This window comes from Symphalangus syndactylus, chromosome 13 (assembly GCF_028878055.3).
Source record: "Symphalangus syndactylus isolate Jambi chromosome 13, NHGRI_mSymSyn1-v2.1_pri, whole genome shotgun sequence".
Classification (NCBI taxonomy): Eukaryota; Metazoa; Chordata; class Mammalia; order Primates; family Hylobatidae; genus Symphalangus; species Symphalangus syndactylus.
This window is the reverse complement of record NC_072435.2, coordinates 64,108,557-64,134,160: the sequence shown is the minus strand read 5'-3', so window position 1 is coordinate 64,134,160 and position 25,604 is coordinate 64,108,557. Positions and strand designations below refer to the sequence as shown.

Below are 25,604 nucleotides of genomic sequence, written 5' to 3'. Positions count from 1 at the left end.
CCAGAAGGCTAGGATATAGTGACGGGAGAGCAGTAGGACACAAGATTAGGGGGTTAGTTTAAAAAAAAAAAAAGAACAAAACAAATGTATGTACACTCTTGTACATCAAGAAAAGAAAGACAGATTTTATTCCAAGTGCAATAAGAAGGCATCAGAAAGTTCTGGGTAAGAGAGTCGCATGTATTTTATTCTGAAAGGGTCACTAGTCCATCGTATAAGGAACAATTGTATAAAGAACAGTGAGAAGCCAGGGAAGAGGCTTGGGCTAGAATGTGCTAGAGGTAGAAGTAGTGAAAGGTAGGTAAAGATGACCTACCTGCTCCATTCTCTCTGCCATCCCTCTGTGCCACCAGCCCCAACACTAAGGGGACTATTCCAGTTATTTAAAAACTTGAGGGGTAGCTATACGAAAACAGCACATAATGCTAGGGCTGTTGCGTACAGCCGTGCCTTGTACAAGGGTGGCTGGCCGAACAAGTCAGTGGGGCTGAAATCTAGGCTGTGTTCTGTCTTACATGTCGTGTGCACTTGCCACGGAACCTATCTATGTAAGGGAAGGGAATTCCAATTTTTTTTTTTGAGACAGAGTCTCCCTCTGTTGCCCAGGCTGGAGTGCAGTGGCGCAATCTCGGCTCACTGAAACCTCCGCCTCCCTGAGTTCAATCGATTCTCCTGCCTCCACCTCCCTAGTAGCTAGGATTACAGGTGCGAGCCACTACACCCGGCAAATTTTTTGTATTTTTATTTTTATTTTTTTTTTGAGACAGAGTCTTGCTCTGTTGCCAGGCTGGAGTGCAGTGGCGCGATCTCGGCTCACTGCAACCTCCGCCTCCCAGGTTCAAGTGATTCTTCTGCCTCAGCCTCCCAAGTAGCTGGGACTACAGGCACGTGCCACCATGCCTGGCTAGTTTTCTGTATTTTTAGTAGAGACAGGGTTTCACCATATTGGCCAGGATGATCTTGATCTCCTGATATTGTGATCCACCAGCCTTGGCCTCCCAAAGTGCTGAGATTACAGGCATGGGCCACCGTGCCCGGCCAATTTTTTGTATTTTTAGTAGAGACAGCGTTTCACCATATTGGCCAGGCTGGTCTCGAATTCCTGCCCTCATGTGATCCGCCCTCCTCAGCCTTCCAAAGTGCTGGGATTATAGGGATGAGCCACCACTCCCAGCTAGAATTACAATTTTCTAATTCACATACAAGTGACACGTGTTAGCAGGGGCCTTGAACAGTGCCCTACGTCACTGACTGTGTAAGAGTATTAGGCTCAACAAAGGTGATTAAAATGTTATTAATCATTTAACTGTTCAAGAAATCTCTTTTCTGGATTAGTTTTAAAGAAATAATTGAGACTGAATATTGATTTTAAAATCCCTGAGGAAACAAAATGGTGTATCATTCATTGCCTTCCATCTCAACTCCATTTTTTTTTTTTTTTTTGAGACAGGGTCTCATTCTGTCACCTAGGCTGAAGTGCAGTGGCACGATCTTGGCTTGCTGCAACCTCTGCCTCCTAGGTTCAGGCCATTCTCCTGACTCACTAGTAGCTGGGACTACAGGCATGCACCACCACACCGGGCTAATTTTTTTGTATTTTTAGTAGAAACGGGGTTTCACCATGTTGTCCAGGCTGGTCTCAAGCTCCTGACCTCAGGTGATCCACCCACCTCAGCCTCTCAAAGTGCTAGGAGTACAGGCATGAGCCACCACACTTGGCCTCTACTCCAATTTTATGAGACCCCCAGACTATTTTGTAGCTTTCACTACCTAATCTACTTAATTAATAATTAGAATAGCAAAGAGGTATGTATAAATAAAGCATTGAAGTCTTTTCAAAATTTAAGTGACACTTAATTAGCATTTTACAACATTAAAATTTTATCTTCAAGAGAATCAGCATGAATCAGATGAGAAAGGTTTTGCCAGAGGAACCTGCGGAAGGTTTAAAATGAGTCAAAGGAGTTCTATTACGAATGTTAGGATAAAAAGTGGAGACTTGGCTGGGCGCAGTGGCTCACGCCTGTAATCCCAGGCACTTTGGGAGGCCAAGGCAGGTGGGTTACCTGAGGTTGGGAGTTCGAGACCAGCCTGACCAACATGGTGCGATCCCATCTCTACTAAAAGTACAAAAATTAGCTGGGCGTGGTGGTGGATGCCTGTAATCCCAGCTATTTGGGAGGCTGAGGCAAGAGAATCTGGGAGGTGAGCCAAGATTGTGCCATTGCACTCCAGCCTGGGCGACAAGAGCAAAACTTTCTCAAAAAAAAAAAAAAAAAAAAGGTGGCAACACAGTGACTCATGCCTGTAATCCCAGCACTTTGGGAGGCCAAGGTGGGAGGACAGCTTGAGGCTAGAAGTTCAAGACCAGCTTGGGCAACACAGCAAGATCCTGTGTCAAAAAAAAAAAAAAAAAAAGGCCAGGCATGGTGGTGTGTGCTTGTTGTCCTTGCTACTGGGGAGGCTGAGGCAGAAGGACTGCTTGAGCCCAGAAGTTTGAGGCTGCAGTGAGCTATGATAAAGCCACTGTCCTCCAGCCTGGTGATAGAGCAAGACCTTGTCTCTAAAACAAAAAAAGAAAAAATAAAGTGGAGACATTTAAGATAATTACTCCATCAGTAATAGTGGCAAATAGGGGCTCAAATTTAGTTCGCTGTCCTGCCTCTATTCTTTTTCCTCCTGGTCAGAGAAGAGAGGCTAAAAAAAACGCAGCAGCTAAAATTAAAGAAAAAGTACTAAATAGATGAGGGTATGAAGAATGGCAAAAGGAAAGATACCAAGAGCCCTTATTGTTTTCTTTGTTCAAAATAACACATCGAATATCCAAGAAGCCCGCATTTCCAGTTCTCAGACAGCTCATCAGGTCTATAGAGGATAAACTAAGCTACTCACTGTTTCTGTCATGCACCAGGGTCAGGCTACAATGTCTTTCCCTTATATGACTATTATCTCAGTATCCTTCCTTTCTCCCATCTCAGCTCATCCAAATTCTACCAGTATGTTCAAGATTCAGTCAAATGCTATACATTTCAAGCATACGTTCCAGTTCCCTTTCAGGTGGAAACAATCTTTTCTTTTCCTGGACTCAGAAAATACTTGACCGGTGCCTTTCTTATGGCACTTAATACTTCTGTAACTGGTTCTCAACACAGGCTAGGTGATTAAAAAAACAAAAATAAACCCCAGCCCTACCTCAGACCAATTACACCAGAATCTCTGGGAGTGGAACCCTGTAGTATTTTTAAAAAGTTTGCAGGTCATTAAAATGGACAGCCCAGAGGTGAGAGCCCCTACCTTAGCTATGCCTTACTGATACTACTCGAGTTATCTTTATATCTGTAAATGGAGTGATATACATGTATAATTAAATTTTTAGGTCCAGAATTTTTTAAAAATTAGATTTTTGTATCCTGTGTGAACATAGTAAATGTGAACTAATAGTTTATCCAAGAATCAAATATTCCTATTCCCTAGCTAGTATTTTCAGTTTAGCTTAAAATATGGGATTTAGCTATATCTACAATTATGTAAAATCTGTAGATGCTCCCATTTAGAGACAGAACATTTAAAAAAAAGAACATGGTGAGTGTTTTGGTTTTTGGCTATAAACAATGCACACAGCTTACCTCTCTAACATCCACCATCCACCCTCCATCAACAAACAACAAGACGTTATACATTTTCTCCTTCACATCAGCAGTTAGGGCATCCAAATGCCCTTTCCAAATACCAAAATCCATCTGCAAAACAACACAAGGCAGACATATAATGGATAAAACCCAATAAATAATGTATTTGGAAAATACAGACAGGAACATACATATAGAACATCATTCTAAAGAGTTGACGTTTCAGTCTGCCAAGTACAAAAATAAGTATCAACAAACTACAGTTAAGTAAAACGCTAAAATGTTAACTTTGTAAATGAACGCTCATGTCACCTGAAGGCATTTTTCATGTTTGGTTAATTACCTACAGAAAAGTAACTAAACAGATTGCATCTTCCAAAGCAGGACATTAACAGGAAGTTACCTGCTATGATCGAAAGATAGTTGCTGAAGAAATGATCTCTTTAAATATACAACATACATTTATAAGATGCAGTAGGCACATCCCAGATCCATATTTAACTTACTTCATATTTCTTTTCTTTGTGTTCATGAGCCACTTTCTCAGTAAAAGTTGGTTGAGGTATCAAAGTAGGTTTCTGTGGAACTGAATTCATATGCTTAAACCACTCATTAAAGGTTTCATGGGCTTCCTAAAATGTAAAATAAAAAAACCAAAATATAAAATAACAAAAGTTTTCACTTTTATCGTTTCACCAACATTTTTAACATTTGAGTCTTGAAATAATTTTGCAGCATCAAGAAATAAAACTGTTCAATATATATTTTTTTGCCTCCAAAAACTCATATCATGACTAAATGTTTTGTCAAGTGACAAACAAGGTATATATATTGTGTTTTCTGGCATATTCTCCAATCTGAGCACCCTGATCGTATATGTATCTTGACATTTATCGCTGTGTAACATATGCATGTGTACTTGTCTTCTTAACTAGCCTATTAGTTTTTAGAGGGCAAGGATAGGGTGCTATCCACAGATTTGGCCCTACTACCTAACCCACTGTAATTACATAATTATTTATTGAATAAAATTTTTTTGTTTGTTTTTGAGACAGGACCTTGCTCTGTCACCAGGCTGGAGTGCATGATCTAATGAAGACAAGGCATGATCTCCGCTCACTGCAGCCTCAACTCCCTGGGCTCATGTGATCCTCCCACCTCAGCCTCTCAAGTAGCTAGGACTACAAGTACATGCTATCATGCCTGGCTAATTTTGTTTTTATTTTTTTGTAGAGATGCAGGGGTCTCACTGTGTTGCTCAGGCCAGTCTTGAACTCCCAGGCTCAAGCGATCCTTCTGCCTTGGCATCCCGAAGTGTTGGGATTATAGGCGTGAGTCACCGCATCTGGCCTTGAATGAATTTTGAATGAGTATGCTGCTATTTTAGTCATAACAAACCTAGAGCATCTTGCTTTTTCTCAGTTATTGAAAAAAGCAGAAATTTAAAGCTGAGACATGCATCACAAAATCTTAAGAAAACATAACTTCCAGACATCATAGACACTATCTACCATGTAAGATGATCTTAGTTGGTTGGCATTGATTAGAGAATCATGCTAAGACAAGGTCATGATGTCAGTCCCCTCGTGGGTGAGTCAGCACTATAGTCACAAGAGAGGTAAGATGAACCAACACTACTTCTAGAAAAAAGTTCAAACTCTGAGAGTGAATCTGAAAAATCATCATGAAGATAGGCACATCTGTGGCTTTCTTTACAGTCTCACCAAATAAGCTCTGATGCACAAATGTTCTCGGATAGCATTATCATCTTCAGCAGGAAGTGGACTTTCCATTCCTTGTTCCTCCCACTGATTATAGATTTCTGCTATAGAATCCTGAGGAATTTTCACAAATACTTCTTTTGCAGCTTCATGCTTTTTTGATGCTGTGAAAAAAGATACACAATTTTGAATGCCTATGGACTTCTCTGTAATGGTTTCTAAAGGAGTTAAATCACTGGTTTACCAATTTTACAGTGACCTGTAACTATTTCCGGGCCCAAGGCACTCTGTTAAAGGTCTTGGTGATCTTTCTACCTGATAGACTGGCTTTTTCCTATCTCAATGTGATACTATCACAAAAGGATACATCAAATGCAGTTACTTTTACATACTTCTATGTCTTAAAGCAATTCATTTTTCAAAGTTGGATAGCCTTGAGATTATTTGCAAAATTGATTAGGACAATGAAAATTCACCATTAAAATATATTTTGTTTCATAATACCAGGTTTGATAGATAAAGAGTGGCTGGTTTTCTCCTCTGTATGGAAGGATCAAAAACAAAAAACAACCCCCCCCCCATTCAAAAATACACGAATTTGAACAAAAACGTTTTAAAAAAGAATAAAAAGTCTGGGTGTGGTGGCTCATGCCTATAATCCCAGCACTTCAGGAGGCCGAGGTGGGAGGATTGCTTCAGGCCAGGAGTTTGAGACCTGCCTAGGCAGCATAGCGAGACCCCATCTCTAGAAAAATTTTGTTTAAAATTAGGTGGGTGTGGTGGTGGATGCCCATAGTCCCAGCTACTTGGGAGGCTGAGGTAGGAAGAAGAATGGAGCCCAGGAGTTTGAAGCTGCATAAAAATATACCATACCCAAGAATTTTCTCATAATTGCATTGCCTTGTTTCAGTGCTTCTGCCCTCTGTGCTGGGTCAAATACCAACCAGTCAATTACATCAATTTTTAAACGATCCTCCTATTTATTAAAGGGGAAAAAAAGAAAAAGGAACATCAGGGTTTTTTTTTTTTTAAAGATATTCTACAAATTAGTAGAATTAACTTATACCTGTACTTCCAGTAAACGTCATTTTCTCTCAAGTTATACAAAATTATGAAAGCATCTAACTTTCCTTAGTGTATTTTCATATTTAAGAGCTCTCTATCAAATTATAGAAAATACTGCTGGGCATACTGGCTCACACCTGTAATCCCAGCACTTTGGGAGGCCCAAGCGAGTGGATCTCTTGAGCTCATGAGTTCGAGACCAGCCTGGACAACATGGCAAAACCCCTTCTCTACAAAGAATACAAAAAATTAGCCAGGCATGGTGGCACATGCCTGTAATCCCAGCTACTCGGGAGACTGAGGGAGGGTGGCTTGAGCCTAGAAGGTGAAGGTTGCAGTGAGCAGAGATAGCGCCACTGCACTCCAGCCTTGGTAACAGAGCTAGACCTTGTTGTCTCAAGAAAATAAAAATAAATTTTAGAAAAAACTTACTGGATTATTAATCTGGAATTATATATTGCATGCCTCACCAACTTAACCATGTGATTCCTTTAAATGTTACTCTAGGCCGGGCACGGTGGCTCACGCTTGTAATCCCAGCACTTTGGGAGGCCGAGGCGGGCGGATCACGAGGTCAGGAGATAGAGACCATCCTGGCTAACACGGTGAAACCCCGTCTCTACTAAAAATACAAAAAATTAGCCGAGCGTGGTGGCGGGCGCCTGTAGTCCCAGCTACTCGGAGAGGCTGAGGCAGGAGAATGGCGTGAACCCGGATGGCAGAGCTTGCAGTGAGCCAAGATTGCGCCACTACACTGCAGCCTGGGTGAAAGAGCGAGACTCCGTCTCAAAAAAAAAAAAAAAATGCTACTCTAAAATAGTTTTCTTAGATATAACTTTCTATTCCTTTCTGAAAATATGAGTAAGCAAGCTACGTAAGTTAGTGATTAATCAAGTATTTAAAACAACCTGATGAGCAACAAGCCAAAGCTGAGATTTTTTCTATTAAAGAAGCTCCTTTAATATACTACTATAAGTAATCCTTTACATAAGACTTTACATTTAAAAGGTCTGGGCTGACAAAGAAACATTCTTAAAAAAGAAAAACTAATAGAACTTCTTTTACAAAGGCAGAAGTTCACCAAGGAATAACATAAAAGATTATTAGAAGTTATACAAACCTCTGCCCCTCCCATCCCAAATTACCTCAGTAGTGCCAGTATCCAGGGCTGGGGCCAGGTCATGATGACTAAATTCACCATTATCTTTCTTTCGAATATTCTCAACTACAGTTTTTGTTATTGTTGCAACATCCAAATCTAAATAATTTTTTGAAGCGACAAAAAACAAAGATTAATCACTGATACTAATATTCTCTAAATAGTCATAATGATTCAGTAAATTTGGAACAGTAATTCCTTAAAAATAAAATATGTAAAATATGAAAGATATTTATATAAAAGAAAATGCCAGAATTAAAAGATATTTTACATATGAGTTACAGCGTAAGTAACTTTAGTCCTAAAACAGAAATTCCCTGAAAATTTTATTCCTTTTTTCCCCTCAACAGAAGTAAGATTTAAAACTATAAGGACAAACGTTACTACAGCCAAAATGAATATTTGCCTAGAAAGGCCAAAAGACAAAGTTTTCAACCATTTTTACCTGCTTCTTTAGCCAACTCCAGGCAATGGTGGCGCTGTTCAAATTCCGTAACACTTTCCAAAAATAACGCATACTGGGCAACAGCTAGGTCTTGAGGCAAATGACAGGTATAAAATGCTATAAGATTTGTATGTTTCTCTCTTATTAAAAGCTAAAAAATAGAAAAAGATCAAAGTATGTCAATAATAAAATAAAAAGTATACTTCAAAATTTCAAATGTATTCAGGAGAGGTTCATACAGATGTGGATTTATGTTGCTAAACAGAATAATTTTATTTTATATTTATTTGTTTGAGACAGGGTCTCACTCTGTCACCCAGGCTGGGGTATAGTGGCATGATCATGGCTCACTGCAACCTGTCTCCTGGGCTCAGGTGATCCTCCCACCTCAACCTCCCGAGGAGGTGGGACTACAGGCACATGCCACTATGCCCTGCTAATTTTTGTATTTTTTTAGTAGAGATGGGTTTTCACTATGCTGCCCAGGCTGGTCTCAAACTCCTGGGCTCAAGTGATCTGTCCACCTTGGCCTCCTGAAGTGCTGGGATTACAGGCATGGGCCCCTGTGTCCAGCCCAGAATAATTTTAAATTCCAAAAAGTGAGTACAGTTGGCTCTTAAACTGCACAGGTTTGAACCGTGGATTTTTTTCAATAAATATATTGGAAAATTGGCTGGGTATGGTGGCTTGCGCCTGTAATTCCAGTACTTTGGGAGGCTGAGGCAGAAGTATCACTTGAGACCAGGCCTGGTAGCTCTTGCCTGTAATCCCAGCACTTTGGGAGGCTGAGGCAGGCGGATCACCTAAGGCCAGGAGTTCAAGACCAGCCTGGCCAACAAGACGAAAGCCTGTCTCTACTAAAAATACAAAAATTAGCCAGGCATGGTGGCACATGCCTGTAATCTCAGCTACTCGGGAGGCTGAGGCAGGAGAATCACTTGAACCTGGGAGGCGGGGTGCAGTGAGCTGAGATAATTCCACTGCACTCCACATTCCAGCCTGGGCGACAGTGAGACTCTCTCTCAAAAAAAAATAAAAAATAAAAAAGTAGTATCACCTAAGGCCAGGAGTTTGAGATTAGCCTGGCCAACATAGCGAGACCCAGTCTCTACAAAAAAAATAAAAAATAAGTTTGCTGGCCATGGTGGCATGTGTCTATAATACCAGCTACTTGGGAGGTTGAGGGGAAAAGACTGTTTGAGCCCAGAAGTCTGAGGTTACAATGGGCTATGATCTAGCCAGTGAACTCTAGCCTGAGTGACAGAACAATATCCTATCTCTAAATAAATAAATACATTAATTTAAAAAAATATATATATATTAGAACATTTTTTGGAGATTTGTGACAATTTGAAAAGTATTCACGCTTGAACCCAAGAGGCGGAGGGTACAGTGAGCTGAGATTGCGCCACTGTACTCCAGCCTGGGCGAGAGAGTGAGACTCCATCTCAAAAAAAAAAAAAAAGACTCACAAACAAATTAATAGCCTAGAAATACTGAGTAAATTAAGAAAAAGCTAGGTAGGCCGGTGGCTCACACCTGTAATCCCAGCACTTTGGAAGGCCGAGGCTGCTGGATCACCTGAGGTCAGGAATTTGAGACCAGCCTGGCCAATGTGGTGAAACCCTGTCTCTACTAAAAATACAAAATTAGCCAGGCATGGTGGTGCAAGCCTGTAACACCAGCTACTTGGGAGGCTGAGGCCAGAGAATCGCTTGACCCTGGTGAGGCACAGATTCTGGTCTACTTTATCACTTACTACTATAAAATATATATGAATCTATTATAAAAAGTTAAAATTTATCAAAATGTACACACATTTACACACCATACACTGTGGTCTAGAGAAATGTAAACAAGCATACAGATGCAGTATTAAATCATAACTGCATACAACTAACTGTAGCAGATACTATGCTACTGTAATAATTTTATAGCCACTTCCTGCCACTACTGGGGTGAGCTCAAGTGCTGTGAGTATCCATTTAAAATGCCGTGTGATGCTAATCATCTCTGAAGAGCCGTTGGTCTCTTCAGTTGCATACTGCAATAAAAAGTAATCTTTCCCAGGTCTCGTGTTTTTTTAGTGCAATACTATAAACCCTTAATAACACCATAGGAGCCATAAAAAGTGCCAGTAGTGATACTGGAAGTTCTCCCAAGAAGCAGAGAAAAGTCATGAGATTACAAGAAAAAGGCGAACTGCTTGGTATACTGTAGATTGAGGTCTGTAACTGTGGTTGTCCATTTCAAACAGACAATTCATCTTGTAAACAGACAACATAAACTTACAGTATTAACAGGTACAGTATAGTACTATAAATGTAGTTTCTCTTCCTTATGATTTTTATTATTCTTTCAACTTTTAAAAGTTATTTATTAATTTTTAAACTTAAAAAAAAAAAAAGACAGGTCCAGGCCGGGTGTGGTGGTTCACGCCTGTAATCCCAGCACTTTGGAAGACCGAGGTGGGTGGATCATGAGGTCAGGTGTTCAAGATCAGCCTGGCCAACATAGTGAAAACCCATCTCTACTAAAAATACAAACAATTAGCCAGGCATGGTGGTGGACACCTTTAATCCCAGCTACTTGGGAGGCTGAGGCAGGAGAACTGCTTGAACCTGGGAGGTGGAGGCTGCAGTGAGCCAAGATGGTGCCACTGCACTCCAGCCTGAGTGACAGTGCAAGACTCTCTCTCAAAAAAAAAAAAGACAGGTTTTCGCTGTTTCCCAGGCTAGTCTTGAACTCCTGGGCTCAAGCGATCCACCCACCTCTGCTTCCCAAAGTGCTGGGATTACAGGCGCAAGCCACCATACCCAGCCTGATTTTTTTTTTTTTTTTTTTTTGAGATGGTCTCACTCTGTCACCCAGCTGGAGGGCAGTGGCGAGATCATAGCTCACTGCAACCTCCAACTCCTGGGCTCACTCAATCAATCTTCCTGCCTCAGCCTCCCGAGTAGCTGGGTTTACAGATATGAACCACTGTGCCCGGCTAATTTAAAAAAATTTTTTGTAGTAGAGAGAGGGGTCTCCTTATGTTGCCCAGGCTGATCTCAAACTTCTGGACTCAAGCAGTCCTCTCACCTCTGCCTCCCAAAGTGTTGGGATTACAGGTATAAGCCACCTCGCCGAGCCCCTTATGATTTTCTTAGCAATGTTTTCTTTTCTCTAACTTACATTATCGTAAGAATACAGTACAGTTGAGCTTTGAACAACATGGGATTGAACTGTGCAGGTCCACTTCTGCACAAATTTTTTTCAACTCAACTTAGAAAATACAGTATTTGGAGATGGAATAGGAGCTTGCTGCGTCCACTCCACGCATCGACCTGGTATTGCAGAAAATACAGTATTATCTGGATGTGAAATCTGCAAATATGGAAGGCCGATTTTTCATATATGCAGGTTCTGCAGGGCCAACTGTGGGACATAAGTATACACAGATTTTGTTATATGTGGGGGTCCTGGAGCCAATCCGCCAAGTATACTGAGGGATGACTGTATATAATGATGTAATATACAAAATGTGTTAATTGTGTGTTTATGTTATTGGTATGACTTCTGGCCAGCAGTAGGGTATCAGTAGTTAGGTTTTTGGGGAGTCAAAAGTTATAGTGAATTTTTGATTGTGCGGGGCGGTGGGGGTTGTTTTCCTAATCCCTGCATTATTCAAAGGTCAACTGTGCTGATAATTAAAATATCTCTTATGGATTCTGATGCTTTCTTACCATTGAGAATTAAAATAGCATCATTCTGAGTTTTGTTTTCATTAAAATAGTAAAAAACAATCAGGTTGTAGGTTCTCAAAGTTTACCTGTATGTATGTCTTTAAAACTTCAATAGAAACTTCTTCCTTCATAGGAAAAAAAAGACATAATTATAAATACACTGCTTATATGAAAGTAATAAAATTTTTAATACAAATTCCATTATTAAATAATTTAATAATTGTAATGTTTACCACTGAGCAGTAACTATACACCAAGCTAAGTGCTTACCAAAGTTCATCTACTGCCTGATTTAACCTTACCATAACTCTTTTTGGGTAGTTACTATTATTGTTCACATTTTACAGAGGATGAAATTAAGACCAAGGGAAGTTTTATTTACCCAGAGTTACACAGATAGAAGCTGTTGAATAAGGGTATATACTCAAGACTCTTACTCCAAAGCCCAAGATTTCAACTACTGTATCATTCACTTTCTACATGTACTCTGACCAAAATGTTATCTTCTTTTTTAGAAAAAAAGCAACAAAACAACAACCAACGAAGTTTTAAAATCTCACATAGCACTCACTTTGTTTAGTTAGCTTAGCTGGTTGATTTAAAGCTGGGTACAGACAAGGATAAAGTTATGAATTTATTAAAAACCAGTTAACCAACAGCATTCTGTGGCCACAGACTAGAACCCTAAAGGGGCACTCTCAGTGAGTTATCATTGAGTGACTATACAAGACTATGTGGAAGACTTTTGATTCCTTATCACCATTTCTAGAAAACAATAACAAAACAAGTAGTGTTTTCTTGACAATAGGTTTATAGCATCAACATTACAGAGAAGAAATCGTTCATTTTTATATACCTTGGTCTGTAGTCCCAGGGTACGGAAAAACAAAATAAGGTGAGTCATAAAGCGAAGGAGGTGTCCAGGTAGATTGTTTCTGCTTTTGGAAAGCCATTTGCTAAACTCATCCATCAAACCTTCAAGCCATCAAAGCGAAGATTCAACAATAGGAATAAAATCAAAAGAAAAAAATAAACATTACCAAGAACATTTACTTCACTCCTATAGTGCTTTCAAGTCACTGTCTCATAATTAATAGCAATGATATAACTCTACACACTCTTTGAAACAGTTTGGGTTCAATCCAAACTTTATTTTATAAAAACCAAATGAAAGGTCACCTCTGACATAAAGTAATAAATAGTTGCATTCAAATAGATTAATATTTATCAAGATTAAAAGACATGGTAAATGCATTGTTTGGATAACTTTAAAAAATCACTATAAGGCAATGAAGAACTCATAAAGAGTAAAATAAAACTGGCTGGGTGCAGTCGCTCATGCCTGCAATCCCATGTCTATAACATATAGCACTTTGGGAGGCCAAGGAGGGAAGATCACCGGACATCAGGAGTTGGAGACCAGCCTGGCCAACATAGCGAAACCCCCGTCTCTACTAAAAATAAAAAAATTAGCCAGGTGTAGCAGTGTGCACCTGTAATCCCAGCTACTCGGGAAGCTGAGACTGGAGGATCTTGTGAACCCAGGAGACAGAGGTTGCAGTGAGCTAAGATTGCGCCACTGCACTCCAGTCTGGGCGACAGGGTGAGACTTTGTCTCAAAAAAAATAAAACAAAACAAAAAAAACACAATGTAAAATAAAACTATATCTTACCATCGATGTCTCCCAGGATAAGAAACTTTTGAACTATATGATAATGTTCTTGATTCTCTTCCAGAACTCTCTGAAAAAAAAGTTTTTAATTTTCCATAAATCTTCTAGTGGTCATTCTGTAGTATATATTCATTGTTAAACTAAAAATGTTAAACTTTTGAAGGAACATATAGAAAGAAAAAGCTGGAAATGAAGGGCCTTAGAAAGATCAAAACAAAATAAAACATGGAAAGGATACTGCCTTTAGAATATACTCACAGGTTACAAATCCAGAATTGAAAAGCATCTTTGAACGTAGAGACCTATGTTATAACAATTTAATCTCTCAATGGTATTAAACTTTTATTCTCATATTTTATTCCTATTTACCTTGGCACTACACATGGTGGACCAGAAAGGAAGAACTCATGTGACCTAAGCAAAATAAACTATTAAGATTTCTTTCAACATATGCAGCAGTACATGAAAGCATTCTTTTGAGTATTCTCTTCTGTACATGGCACCAAGGGTGAAAAAAAACAAAATAGTGATCAGGTACAGAGTAGAGAAAACCTTTTCTAACTTATTTGCAACTTGATTTTTTGAAGAATATAATTCATTTTTTGTTGTCAAACATTTTAAATTTTATTTAGTTGGCTGTCTAAATTTTCTTTCAGCATTTATTCATTTTTACATTCAAACCTTTGCTCTATCTGGAATTTATTTTAGTTACATAGCATGAAGTAGGATCTAGCTTTGTTTTCTTCTGGACGGAAAGCCAATTATGCCAGCACCATTTATTTAAATAAACCATCCCTTTCCCACTGAAATGAAAGGTCACCTCTGACATCTGTTAAGTTCTCATATATACTTGGATCTAGTTTGGACTTTGTGTTCCACTCATCTATTTATTTTCATGTCAGTTCTATACTGTTTTGTTGTATCTTCATATTAAGTGTTATTATTGAGTAAGGCAAGTACCCTCTAACTACTTTTTTTGCTTTTTTTAAGTGTGGTTTTCTTTGTTTGTTTGTTTCTGAGACAGAGTCTCACTCTGTTGTCCAGGCTGGAGTGCAGTGGTGCAATCACGGCTCACTGCAGCCTCCACCTCCCTGGGCTCAGGTGATCCTCCCACCTCAGCCTCCTGAGAAGCTGGGACTACAGGAGCATGCCACCACACCCGGCTAATTTTTAAAATTTTTTTTTTTTTTTTTTTTTTTTGAGACGGAGTCTCGCTCTGTCGCCCAGGCTGGAGTGCAGTGGCACGATCTCGGCTCACTGCAAGCTCCGCCTCCCGGGTTCACGCCATTCTCCTGCCTCAGCCTCTCCGAGTAGCTGGGACTACAGGCGCCCGCCACCACGCCCGGCTAATTTTTTGTATTTTTAGTAGAGATGGGGTTTCACCGTGGTCTCGATCTCCTGACCTCGTGATCTGCCCGCCTCGGCCTCCCAAAATGCTGGGATTACAAGCGTGAGCCACCGCGCTCACACTAGAGGTGTGAGCCACCAAACCCAGCCGATTGTTCTTTTTCAAAATGCTCTTGCCATTCTCAATTATTCTTTTACTTGACAAAATTTTCTGTCCAGAAGTAATATCCCAAAGCATTAGGTTTTTATGCTAATTTTGGAATGAGTGACATTTATATTAAATGCCCTCATCGAGGAACATGATATATCTATTTATTTATGTCTTATTTTATGTCCTTCAGTAAGATTCTATAGTTTTTTAAATGAAGGGCTTGAAACCCTGGATTAATTTTTTATTCCTAGATCTCTTTAGTTTTGGTCACTCATTTAAATGGAACTTTTGGGGAGGGGGTACTAAATCCTTTTCTAAATAGTTATAACAAGTACAGAAAGACTTGACTTTAAAAAAAAACTTTGTCTTGTATCTGGCTACTTTAACAAATTCTCTTATTAATTCTAGTAACTTACTGAGCTTTAAGTTTCTAGACTAATATTTTTATCATATGTAAATGTTCTTCCCTTTCTAGTATTTATATCTGTTCCTTAATTTTCTTGTTTTATTTCATTAGCTAGAATATCCAAAATAATAGACTGGTAATAAACACTTGACAGAAAAAGCATTAATTTCCTTACTATATCAACTGCTCCTATATAATAATAAGAAAAATATAAAACCCCACAGAAAAATAGCTGAAAGATAGAACAAAAAATTCGCAAATGGTCAATAAACATAAGGAAACATGCTCAGCCTTACGAATAGACAAGAAAATGTGAGTAGAATAGCAAGTTCCTATTTCCCACCTACTCTGATGGATTGGCAAAACATAAAAAGTGTGGCATTTGAGGCTGGTGAGAATGTATAATTCAATAAATTACTTGTGGAAGTATGAATTAACTGCCACAACCAAGTAATAAATTATTTTTCCATTTCCATTTTTTTTTTTTTGAGACGGAGTTTCGCTCTCGTTGCTCAGGCTAGAGTGCAACGTTGCAATCTTGGCTCACTGCAACCTCTACCTCCTGGGTTCAAGAGATTCTCCTGCCTCAGCCTCCCAAGTAGCTGGGATTACAGGCATGCAGTATCCATTTCAAAATGTTTCTTTACCTACCTACCAACCTATTTAATTTTTCTTTTTTCTTTGAGACAGGGCCTTGCCCTGTTGCCCAGGCTGGGGTGCAGTAGTGCAATGACAAGTCACTGAAGCCACGACCTCCTGGGCTCCAGTGCAGTAGTACAATCACAGCTCACTGAAGCCATAATCCTCCCACTTCAGCCTCTGAAAGAGCTGGGACTACAAGTGGGTGCACCACCATACCCAGCTAATTTTTTTTTTTTAGAGACGAAGTTTTGCTATGCTGCCCAAACTGGTCTAAACTCCTGGCCTCAAGTGATCCTCCCATCTTGGCCTCCCAAGTGCTGGGATTACAGATGTGAGCTACCATACCTGGCCCTTTTATTTATTTTTATTGTATATATTTTTAAGGTATACAACCTGATGTCTTCAGAGAATTCATTCAGAAACACTGTATGTATGTATATACAATGTATAAAGCATATACTTATTTATACTCCTTAACCTGGTAACCCTGCTTTCAGGAAACTTATTCCAAAGAAACAGAAGGACTAGTAGCTAAGTACACACACATGTAACTTCATTACAGCACTAGAAATAACCTAAATATTACCCAAAGGGGAATGATTAAAATAAATCATACATTATTCTAAAGAACATTATGTATTTATTAAAAAGAATAAGGTTAAGTGAAAATGAATAAACTAACTTGGAGATTATCATTAAATGAAAAAATCAAGCTGTAGAGTAATATATGTAGTACAATGTGAAAAACACAAAAATCAAAATTCTAAATTGGAATATCTACGTTATTTACACATATTTGTAAGATCATGGAGAGAAATATAGAAGGATACATATCAGTATGTTTTATCATCTCAGGGGAATAACCATAAAGGGGCAGAAATTACTATAAAGGTTTTATTTATACATTCTTAAATTATTTTATTGTTACAAGTACATACAACATTACTACAGTTGTTTAAGCATTTTTAAAAGAATATAACTTTTAGGAAATATTAGATTTTAAGATCTAGGAAAATAAAGTCTTAATTTTCCATAATGTGTTTTAAATTTTAAAAAAGGAATAAATGTAGCTTACGTGCATATACTTAGATGAAATTAATCCGAAACGAAAAACTAAAACTGGTGTATCATTTATGTAATTAAGTTTCTTCCTTTCAAAGAATGATTCTTATTTTAATAGGTGAGAAAAAGAAGGGAGAAAGTTCCACCTTTTTCCTTTCGGCTACAGTGCACAACAGAATGACATTGTTTCCTATTCCAGATATCTAACATATTCCTATTAACATTTACCTTTTTATCAGTAGCTTGAAGTTCCTCAAAAACCTTTTCTAAGGTCCAGCTTCAAAAGAAACAACGGGAAAAGAATGTTAATAATATGAAAAAGGGCTGTAAAATGAAACATCAAAGAGCATGCTACAAATCACCATGACTCAAAACAATCCAACAAACTCACTTTGCTTCCAGATATTCTCTAGGGAGTTCTTCAGTTTCATCCAGAGTTGCTACTGATGTCTGGATCTCCTGTTCTACCAGACTGTCCACCATCACCCGGAAGTAGGCCCAAACTGTGTCTTCCCAGGTGTCACAGACAGGAAGCAGCTTTTTCCCCATTACAAAACAGAAACATATAGACATATTCAACAGAAAAGAAATGAAAAGCAATTACATCCAATGACACAGACTATAAAATCACTTTATAATGATATAAAACACAGCAGATTTAAAAAAATTATGCCCAGTAACCTTTCCCCCGCCAACTACATCTTCTAAGATGTTTGAACTGTTCAGATTTTTTCATACTGTTAACAACAACATCAGTTTTCCAGGCTGATATAACATTTCAACTGATTAATATAGTATCCCTAAAGATAGCTATAATATGTAGGGAGTAGTGGGTTGTGAGAAAACATGCATATGTAAGACAACCCAAGGACTCACTGTGCCTTTCTGGCACATTTCTGCATACAGCTATGAGTATTTTAAGTCATCAATAAATGTGTGTTGGAGTTAAATTTACAATTCTTAGTTAAACACTGAAATCTGATTTCATTCATTAAAATACCATGCATGTTATGGGATACATCAAATTAAGCAGAACAAGTCACTATCTGATACATGATTATCTCTATCATTGCTACACTTAAGTATGTATATACTTAAGTATATATACTTAAGTTTATATTTGTTATATACAATTGTGAGAATATTTTATGTATTCAATTTTACTCCACAGAAAAAATTTAAACATTAAAACAGATTGCATACCTGCTTAAGATTCCCACTTAAAGCTGCATAAATTGCTCTCTCGTATCTATTAAAAAGCTCCTAAAACACAATGAATATAAACAAATTTGAAATATTGTTTTTCTTAGTACGTCAATTTTCCTCATAATGTGGAGTCTTGCAATCTCTTCTAGACTGAACCTATTCACTTGATAGCTTTTAAACTTTAGTGAAAGATCTAGTGGGGGTAATAACAAGGAAGAACTTCAGTGTGATGAAATAATAAATGCTGAAATCTAGAGGAAAAAGTAAAACATTTAAATGTCAAATATCGGGTGAAAGCAGATCCAACTCTAGTGGATGCTTTGAATATTTAAAATCAAATTTTATTCCAGATATAATCTATATAGTTATTTACTCCTAGAATGTTTCTCAATACCTGACATTCTCTGATACTGACCTGATACTCTCTGATACTGACCTACGTACGACATCAAAACAAGGCATGCATTAGTTTGCATCGAATTCCTACATAGAACTAATTCCCCATTTTACTTTTGGGATCCTGTTAATGGTATTTCCAGTTTTCTTATCATCCAAACAAGAGACTTCAGAGACTCTTACTGCATAACTGAGTCCACCTCTGCCTTCTGTTTCTAATCACTGGTCCTGACCAGTGTCTCTTCCTTCCTTTCCATTACCATCAATACTATCCTAGGAAAGACCCTTATGACTTAGTGTCCAAATAATTCTGACAGGCTCCTAATGACTTTCTCAGGCTTTTGTCCATCTAATTTTAAGTATATTTTTCTACTGCCATGCTGATCTTCTTAAAAACACTTCTGCCATGTGCCCTAAAGCTTCTACCACCCTGACAGCCAATTCCACAAGCAAACTTTAGGCCTTTTTCAAGGTAAAGTGCCATATTTATTGTGGTATTTATGTATTTTTTAAACTGTTTGACAGACCTAAAACTGTGCTACCATTTTTATTAACTTTTTATCATCTTATGTATCACTAATGAAGTTTTTGAGTATTTTTCTCTTAACTCCATTTTCCTGTAAGTCCTGTGGGGTTTTTGCACAATGTTGCACATTGTGGTGACTTTGAATACCTATGTCGTGTTACAACAGAACTGACTGTATTTCCTTTATGAGCATTCTACTCCAACCTAGTAGACCCACCTTACTTTGAGTTTCCCAATCTATGTATCCTACCTAGAATTCCTTCCTCTTGTTTTTCATTCTCAACAATGCAAATCCTACTAAGTTTTAAAAGTTCAATTCAATTCTTTCCTCAGGGAAGCCAGCTTTAAGCTTTAGTCCAGTACTTTTTCTCTAAATTCATTTGGTACCTCCTTTACATTTCTGTCTTATATCAGTGTTTAATTCTTAGTACATAGTGTTTAATAATTCTGATAAGTAGTTAAGCCTATTCCTCAATTTAATTGGAAATTCTCTGAAAACCAGTTTTACACTACTTTCAATGTTTCATAGCCCCTGAATAGGCTTTCAATTAATTGGAGTTAAAAACAGCATCACTGAATATTTTATTTATCTTACATCTTCTGCCATTCTCCAGCAACTTATTTTCCAAATGCGTCTATATGGATTCCCTTCAACAGGTTCTAATTCTGTTCCTATAAAACAGTAAAAGAAAATTTTTGGTTTAAAATGAAACCTTATTACAATCCTTTCTAAAAAGAGAAGCTATAGTTCACAAAGATTGGCATTTAGAGCGAAATGCCTTTGTCCTCAACTGTCAGAATAAAATCTACTAAAATACCTCCATTAACATTAGGGTCATGGTACAGCTTCCAGCCCTCAAGTGTTGCAGCTCTCCATGCTTGACCACAGCGTTTACAGAGTCGTTGTGCCTTAGGAAACAAGAAAGAGCAGTCAGTCCAATAACCAGGATGCTTTATAGTAAAGTATAACCAATATATGACAAGCTTAGATAACTTATGGAACAAATGTTACAAGGGATGGATGCAGGCAGTTAATAATGGAATTCTGGCCGGGCACGGTGGCTCACACCTGTAATCCCAACACTTTGGGAGGCCAAGGCGAGTGCATCACCTGAGGTCAGGAGTTCCAGATCAGCCTGGCCAACATGGTGAAACCCCATCTCTACTAAAAACAGAGAAACTAGCTAGGGGCAGTGGCAGGCACCTGTAATCCCAGCTACTCGGGAGGCTGAGGCAGGAGCATCGCTTGAACCCAGGAGGCACAGGTTGCAGTGAGCGGAAATTGCACCACTGCACTCCAGCCTGGGTGACAGAGTGAGACCCTGTCTCAAAAAATAAATAAATAAATAAATAAATAATGGTATTCTATTTTTAAAACATATACATGTCTTTCTGTGGCCTCTGCCTTTATTTTTCTTTCATTTTAAAATTTTTTTTCTAGAGACAGAGTCTCATTATATTGCCCAGGCTGGTCTTGAACTTCCGGACTGAAGGGTTCCCCCGCCTCAGCTTCCCAACGTGTTGGGATTACAGGTGTGAGCCACCATACCTGGCCCTGTTTTTATTTCTAAAAAATCCCTTTTCTGTTTGACTTTAGGCTTAACAACAGGTTCCCATGGCACCCACTGGCATTTAATTCTGCTAGAAACAAATGGGGTTAAAGAGGTTGATGATCTCTGATTTATGAAAAACTATTACAAAAACAGTCTCTAATGACAAGGCTGTTACTGCTCATTTACTCCACTGATGATACTGCATGTTCAACTTCACCAATAAGTCAGTAAGTCAATGTGTTTATATATCAGTAAGGTAAATACATGTTTTTGTTCCATCATCCCTTTAGGGAATCACCTTTTCCCCATTCTTAGCTCCTATGTTTTGGATAGGCCTGATCCCATTCCAGAAATCTAAGGTTAGGGATGTGAGCTAACAAGATTCACCACCAGGACTCTTGCTGGAGATACTGGGAAAGAAAATATACTCCTTTTACTGAGATTGCTAGCTGGCAAGAGGATGTAAGCTGGGAGCTTCTCGTATCCATCTCTGACACAACATGGGGAGTAGCTTTCTGGGAATGAAGGCACAGAGAGGAGGGTAGAGCTATGGGTCTTGGAAACAGACAGTATCCTAGTGATATCTTTGGAGTTCCTGGATCCTGCTGAAAGCCAGATATACCTTCTATACTTCTCACTTCCATGAGCCAATCAATTCTCCTCTTGTAAGCATAAAGTAACTTAGGTTGGGTTTCTATCACTTGAACCCAGAAAGCCTGATTGATATAACTAGTTAAAGAATATCGTACCCCTAACATCATTCTGAACTTACAGCCTTTAAAATCTATGAGAGCTATGTAGGAATTAACATGGAAAACTGTTTTGATATGGTATCTTAAAAAGGCAGGATAAAAACTCAATATAGAATATTGAAAACATTATGCTAAGTGAAATAAGATAGTCACAAAAGCACATTGTATGATTCCACCTATACAACATAGAGACTGTAAGTAGATTAGAGGTTACAGGGGCTGAGGGAAGAACAGAATGAGGCGTTACTGCATATAATGGTTACAGTTTGTATTTGGGTTGATGAAAAAGTTTTAGAAACAGACAGTGGTGATGGGTTCCCAATACTGTTAATGTAATGAATGCCATGAACCGCACACTTAAATGATTAAAAGGGCACATTTTTTATATAATATAATAATATATATTATACAATTCACAAAATGAATAATGTAATATACCAAAACCACTGAATGGTGTCACTTGAAATGGGTGAATTATATGGTATGTAAATTTTATTTCAAATTACTATTAAAAAAGAGGGAAAAAACTTGAATGTATAGTATGACTGCAACTATCTTAAAAAGGAAGACAAAAGAAAAAGGGCTATAAGTAAACACAAAACGCTCACTATCTGTGGTTTTATAAAGCTAGTGAGACATTGAGAATTTCTATTTTTTGAGCCTTCAATAATATGATTGTATTTTTGTTTTTTAAAATAAATCCCATGGCCGGGTGCGGTGGCTCACACCTGTAATCCTAGCACTTTGGGAGGCTGAGGTAGGTGGATTGCCTGAGCTCAGGAGTTTGAGACCAGCCTGGACAACAAGGTGAAACCCTGTCTTTACTAAAATGCAAAAAATTAGCTGGGTGTGGAGGCGTGTGCCTGTAGTCCAAGCTACTTGGGAGGCTGAGGCAGGAGAATTGCTTGAACCCAGGAGGTGGAGGTTGCAGTGAGCCGAGATCGCGCCACTGCACTCCAGCCTGGGTGACAGAGCGAGACTCTGTCTCCACAGAAAATAAATAATAAAATAAATCCCTCGTTTACCATAGTAATTTCTAGTATCTTGCACATTATCTAGCAGAGTGGCTGGGACTTATATATTTTCTGAATAAACAAATATTGGCATCAACTTCTTTTTTAATTTAAAATATTTTAATAATAGAGACAGGGTCTTGCTATGGTGCCCAGGCTGGTCTCAAACTCTTGGTATCAAGTGATCCTCCTGCCTTGGTCTCCCGAAAATGCTGAAATTACAGGCATGAGTCACTGTGCCTGGCCAACTTCTTCTCTTAATAAAAAAATAAGAATGATGCTTAATAAACTAAGATTTATTACTGTAAGAAATTATTACTGTAAAAAATTACATAAGAAATTAATATATGCTTATGGTTGATAACATAGAAGAGAACAACACTTTGAACTGACATAGAATCTGTCTAAAGACCATTGCAAAAAGTACTGTAAACCAAGTACAACATAATACTGAAGCCAAACTCCTACACATCACACTGTCTCACCTAAAGAGCCATCTGGTAAACTGTCCAATTAGATACTTATCATTCTACATATAAGATATTAACTATCACCCACATTTTTAAAAGGTAAGGTTAAAAGGAAGAAGTTTGAGGGCCACTGTAGCCTTCAAGTGCCTAAATAGTATCACCTAGAATTAGGGTTAGGTTTATTCTAAACTCTGAAAAATCAGAATTAGAAATAATGAAGATTAGGTCAGGTGCAGTGGCTCATGCCTGCAATCCCAGCACTTTGGGAGGCCAACGCAGGAAGATCACCTGAGCCTAGGTGTTCATGATCAGCCTGGATAACATAGTAAGACTCCGTCTGTATAAAAAATAAAAAAGTTAGTTGGGCATAGTGGCATGTACCTGTAGTCCCAGTTACTCAGGAGGCTGAGGCAGGGCTTGAGCCCGGGAGGTAAGGACTGCAGTGGGCCGTGATTATATCACTGCATTCCAGCCAAGGCGACAGTGAGATCCCATCTCAAAAAAAAAAAAGAAAGAAAGAAAGAAAAAGAAAAAAAAAATGAATGGAGATTGGGCCAGGCACAGTGTCTCATGCCTGTAATCCCAACAGTTTTTAAGGCCAAGGCGGGAGGATCACTTTAGGCCAGAAGTTCGAGATTAGGCTGGGCAACATGGCAAGACACTGTCTCAAAAAAAACAAAAACAAAAACAAAAATCCCAAACAGAACAAAAAAATAAATAATGGGGATATATCTAGAGTATGCAGTGCAATATGGGGAAGAAAAGTATGACTTGTTATAAATAATTTTCTATTAATTAGAGTTCTACAAACTAGATCTCAAGTTACATGTGCCTTATCACCGGAAATGTTCGAACAGGAAGTTAGATCTAGCAATAGCATGAATGGGATTACTGCATTAAGAAGGCATACTAGGCAGCCACAAAAATCTCTTCCAACTCAAAGAGTCTATGACATGACTGACCTCTTCTGTCATTCCAGCACGGATTAGAGTGAAGAGATATTTGAGTAATCTAACTTCATCTTCTCTATCCAGATCATCAAGGGGCATTTTCTGTCTTATGGGAGCATCAGGGTCCTGTAAGAAGAAAAAAAAAGTCATCATCAACCATAAATCCTTTGTACTTACATACATTTTACACATCATCAAGAGATGATAAACCTATCCTGAGTTTATATACAAATAAATTCATTTTTTCTTTTTTCTTTTCCGAGACGGAGTCTTGTTCTGTCGCCCAGACTGGAGTGCAGTGGCACCATCTCAGCACACCACAACCTCCACCTCCTCTGTTCAAGCAATTCTCCTGCCTCGGCCTCCGGAGCAGCTGGGATTATAGGTGCACACCACCACGCCCAGCTATTTTTTGTATTTTTAGTAGAGACGGGGTTTCACCATGTTGGCCAGGTTGGTCTCGAACTCCTGACCTCATGATCCGCCCACCTCGGCCACCCAAAGTGCTGGGATTACAGGCCTGAACCACTGCGCCTGGCTGAAATAAATTGTTTCAATTTAATTAAGTAAAAAAGGGAATGAAGCTGTCACAAGATTACAAGTGTTCCAAATAGCTACACAGTTGTCTGCTTCCCTACTTAAAACATACTCAGTTGGCCCACAAAGGTCATGCCTCAGTCAGGCAAGGCAGAAATACTACTAGCCTATCCCAGCCCAGGTAACACTAGAAGATGACTTGAGTTTCACTCTGTCATAGCAGCTACATGGTCAAGTCTAAACAGAATTAGACCTAGATGGAAGAACACAAGGCAAAAACCTTCTGTTCTGTGACTACAAAGTGTTTACCTGGTACTTTTTGAGAACATATGGGAAGAGGGACTATTAAGACCTATTTTGGGATTAATGCCATATAAAACACACCAATGCCTGATAAAAAAAATTTGAACAGATTTCTAATAAGTAAGTACAAATCTCCCAAAACAGTTATTTCTACCTACCTTTTTTCATGTGCTTCTAAGCATTTAGGATAACATATTGTTCTCACTTTAGCAGCAAACATCACACATGATCTACATGATGGATTTCCAATGGAAAACAATTTTAATGTGACTTAAGAAATAAGTAATTCTTACTCCACATGTTACTTAGTGTATGGTAATATGAATATCAATTCAGAAAATGGAATACATAACAGATCAATTCGCTACTTTCATAAATATTTTGCAAACATATAATTCAATTTTGGAACATGGTCTCTTTCTGGCAAAAGGAAATCATCACTTTCCAGCTGGTAAGATTAAATGATTTTCAGCTGTTGCCTGCTACAATGTAATTTAGCTATAATCAATTTTAAGCTGTTAAGAGTAGTTTCCAAACAATTTTCTTTTTCTTTCTCCCAAACAATTTCCATCAAAAACCACTTTGTTACTAAACAGAATTCTAGAAGTTTTTTTCAATTGTTACTTATTTCTCTTTTCACTATAAACATTTCACATGCCCTACCTGTCATAAAGCTTCATTCCTTTGTTTCTAGAATAATTCAGCTTCAGTTCTTTTCAAATCCACTGTTATTCCTACTACTCATATCCTAGAATAACCGTTCTAACCTCAAACCAATAAGGCTTTAGTTTTTTTTAACTTGCTTTCAACATAAAAGAGTTTTCACAGGTCAGTCACTACCTTATATAGGCAGAGTCAAATCTTAAGACC

At 38.3% G+C, this 25,604-nt stretch overlaps 1 protein-coding gene across 4 annotated transcripts in view; it reads right to left on the bottom strand.

Moving 5' to 3' along the window:
• The window catches only part of NUP107 (nucleoporin 107), a 57,589-nt gene that overhangs the window by 3,633 nt on the left and 28,352 nt on the right, over nucleotides 1-25,604 (bottom strand). For all 4 annotated transcript variants that reach the window (XM_055240025.2, XM_063614200.1, XM_055240024.2 and 1 more), the window contains 15 exons: nucleotides 23,907-24,020; nucleotides 19,975-20,065; nucleotides 19,752-19,828; nucleotides 18,232-18,291; nucleotides 17,420-17,565; nucleotides 17,257-17,305; nucleotides 13,421-13,490; nucleotides 12,604-12,722; nucleotides 11,834-11,872; nucleotides 8,020-8,170; nucleotides 7,561-7,673; nucleotides 6,224-6,326; nucleotides 5,354-5,514; nucleotides 4,136-4,261; nucleotides 3,627-3,740 (listed from right to left, as the gene is read on the bottom strand). In XM_055240025.2, coding sequence (XP_055096000.1) covers nucleotides 3,627-3,740; nucleotides 4,136-4,261; nucleotides 5,354-5,514; nucleotides 6,224-6,326; nucleotides 7,561-7,673; nucleotides 8,020-8,170; nucleotides 11,834-11,872; nucleotides 12,604-12,722; nucleotides 13,421-13,490; nucleotides 17,257-17,305; nucleotides 17,420-17,565; nucleotides 18,232-18,291; nucleotides 19,752-19,828; nucleotides 19,975-20,065; nucleotides 23,907-24,020 — 1,533 coding nt within the window. The remainder of the gene's footprint in view (nucleotides 1-3,626; nucleotides 3,741-4,135; nucleotides 4,262-5,353; nucleotides 5,515-6,223; nucleotides 6,327-7,560; nucleotides 7,674-8,019; nucleotides 8,171-11,833; nucleotides 11,873-12,603; nucleotides 12,723-13,420; nucleotides 13,491-17,256; nucleotides 17,306-17,419; nucleotides 17,566-18,231; nucleotides 18,292-19,751; nucleotides 19,829-19,974; nucleotides 20,066-23,906; nucleotides 24,021-25,604) is intronic.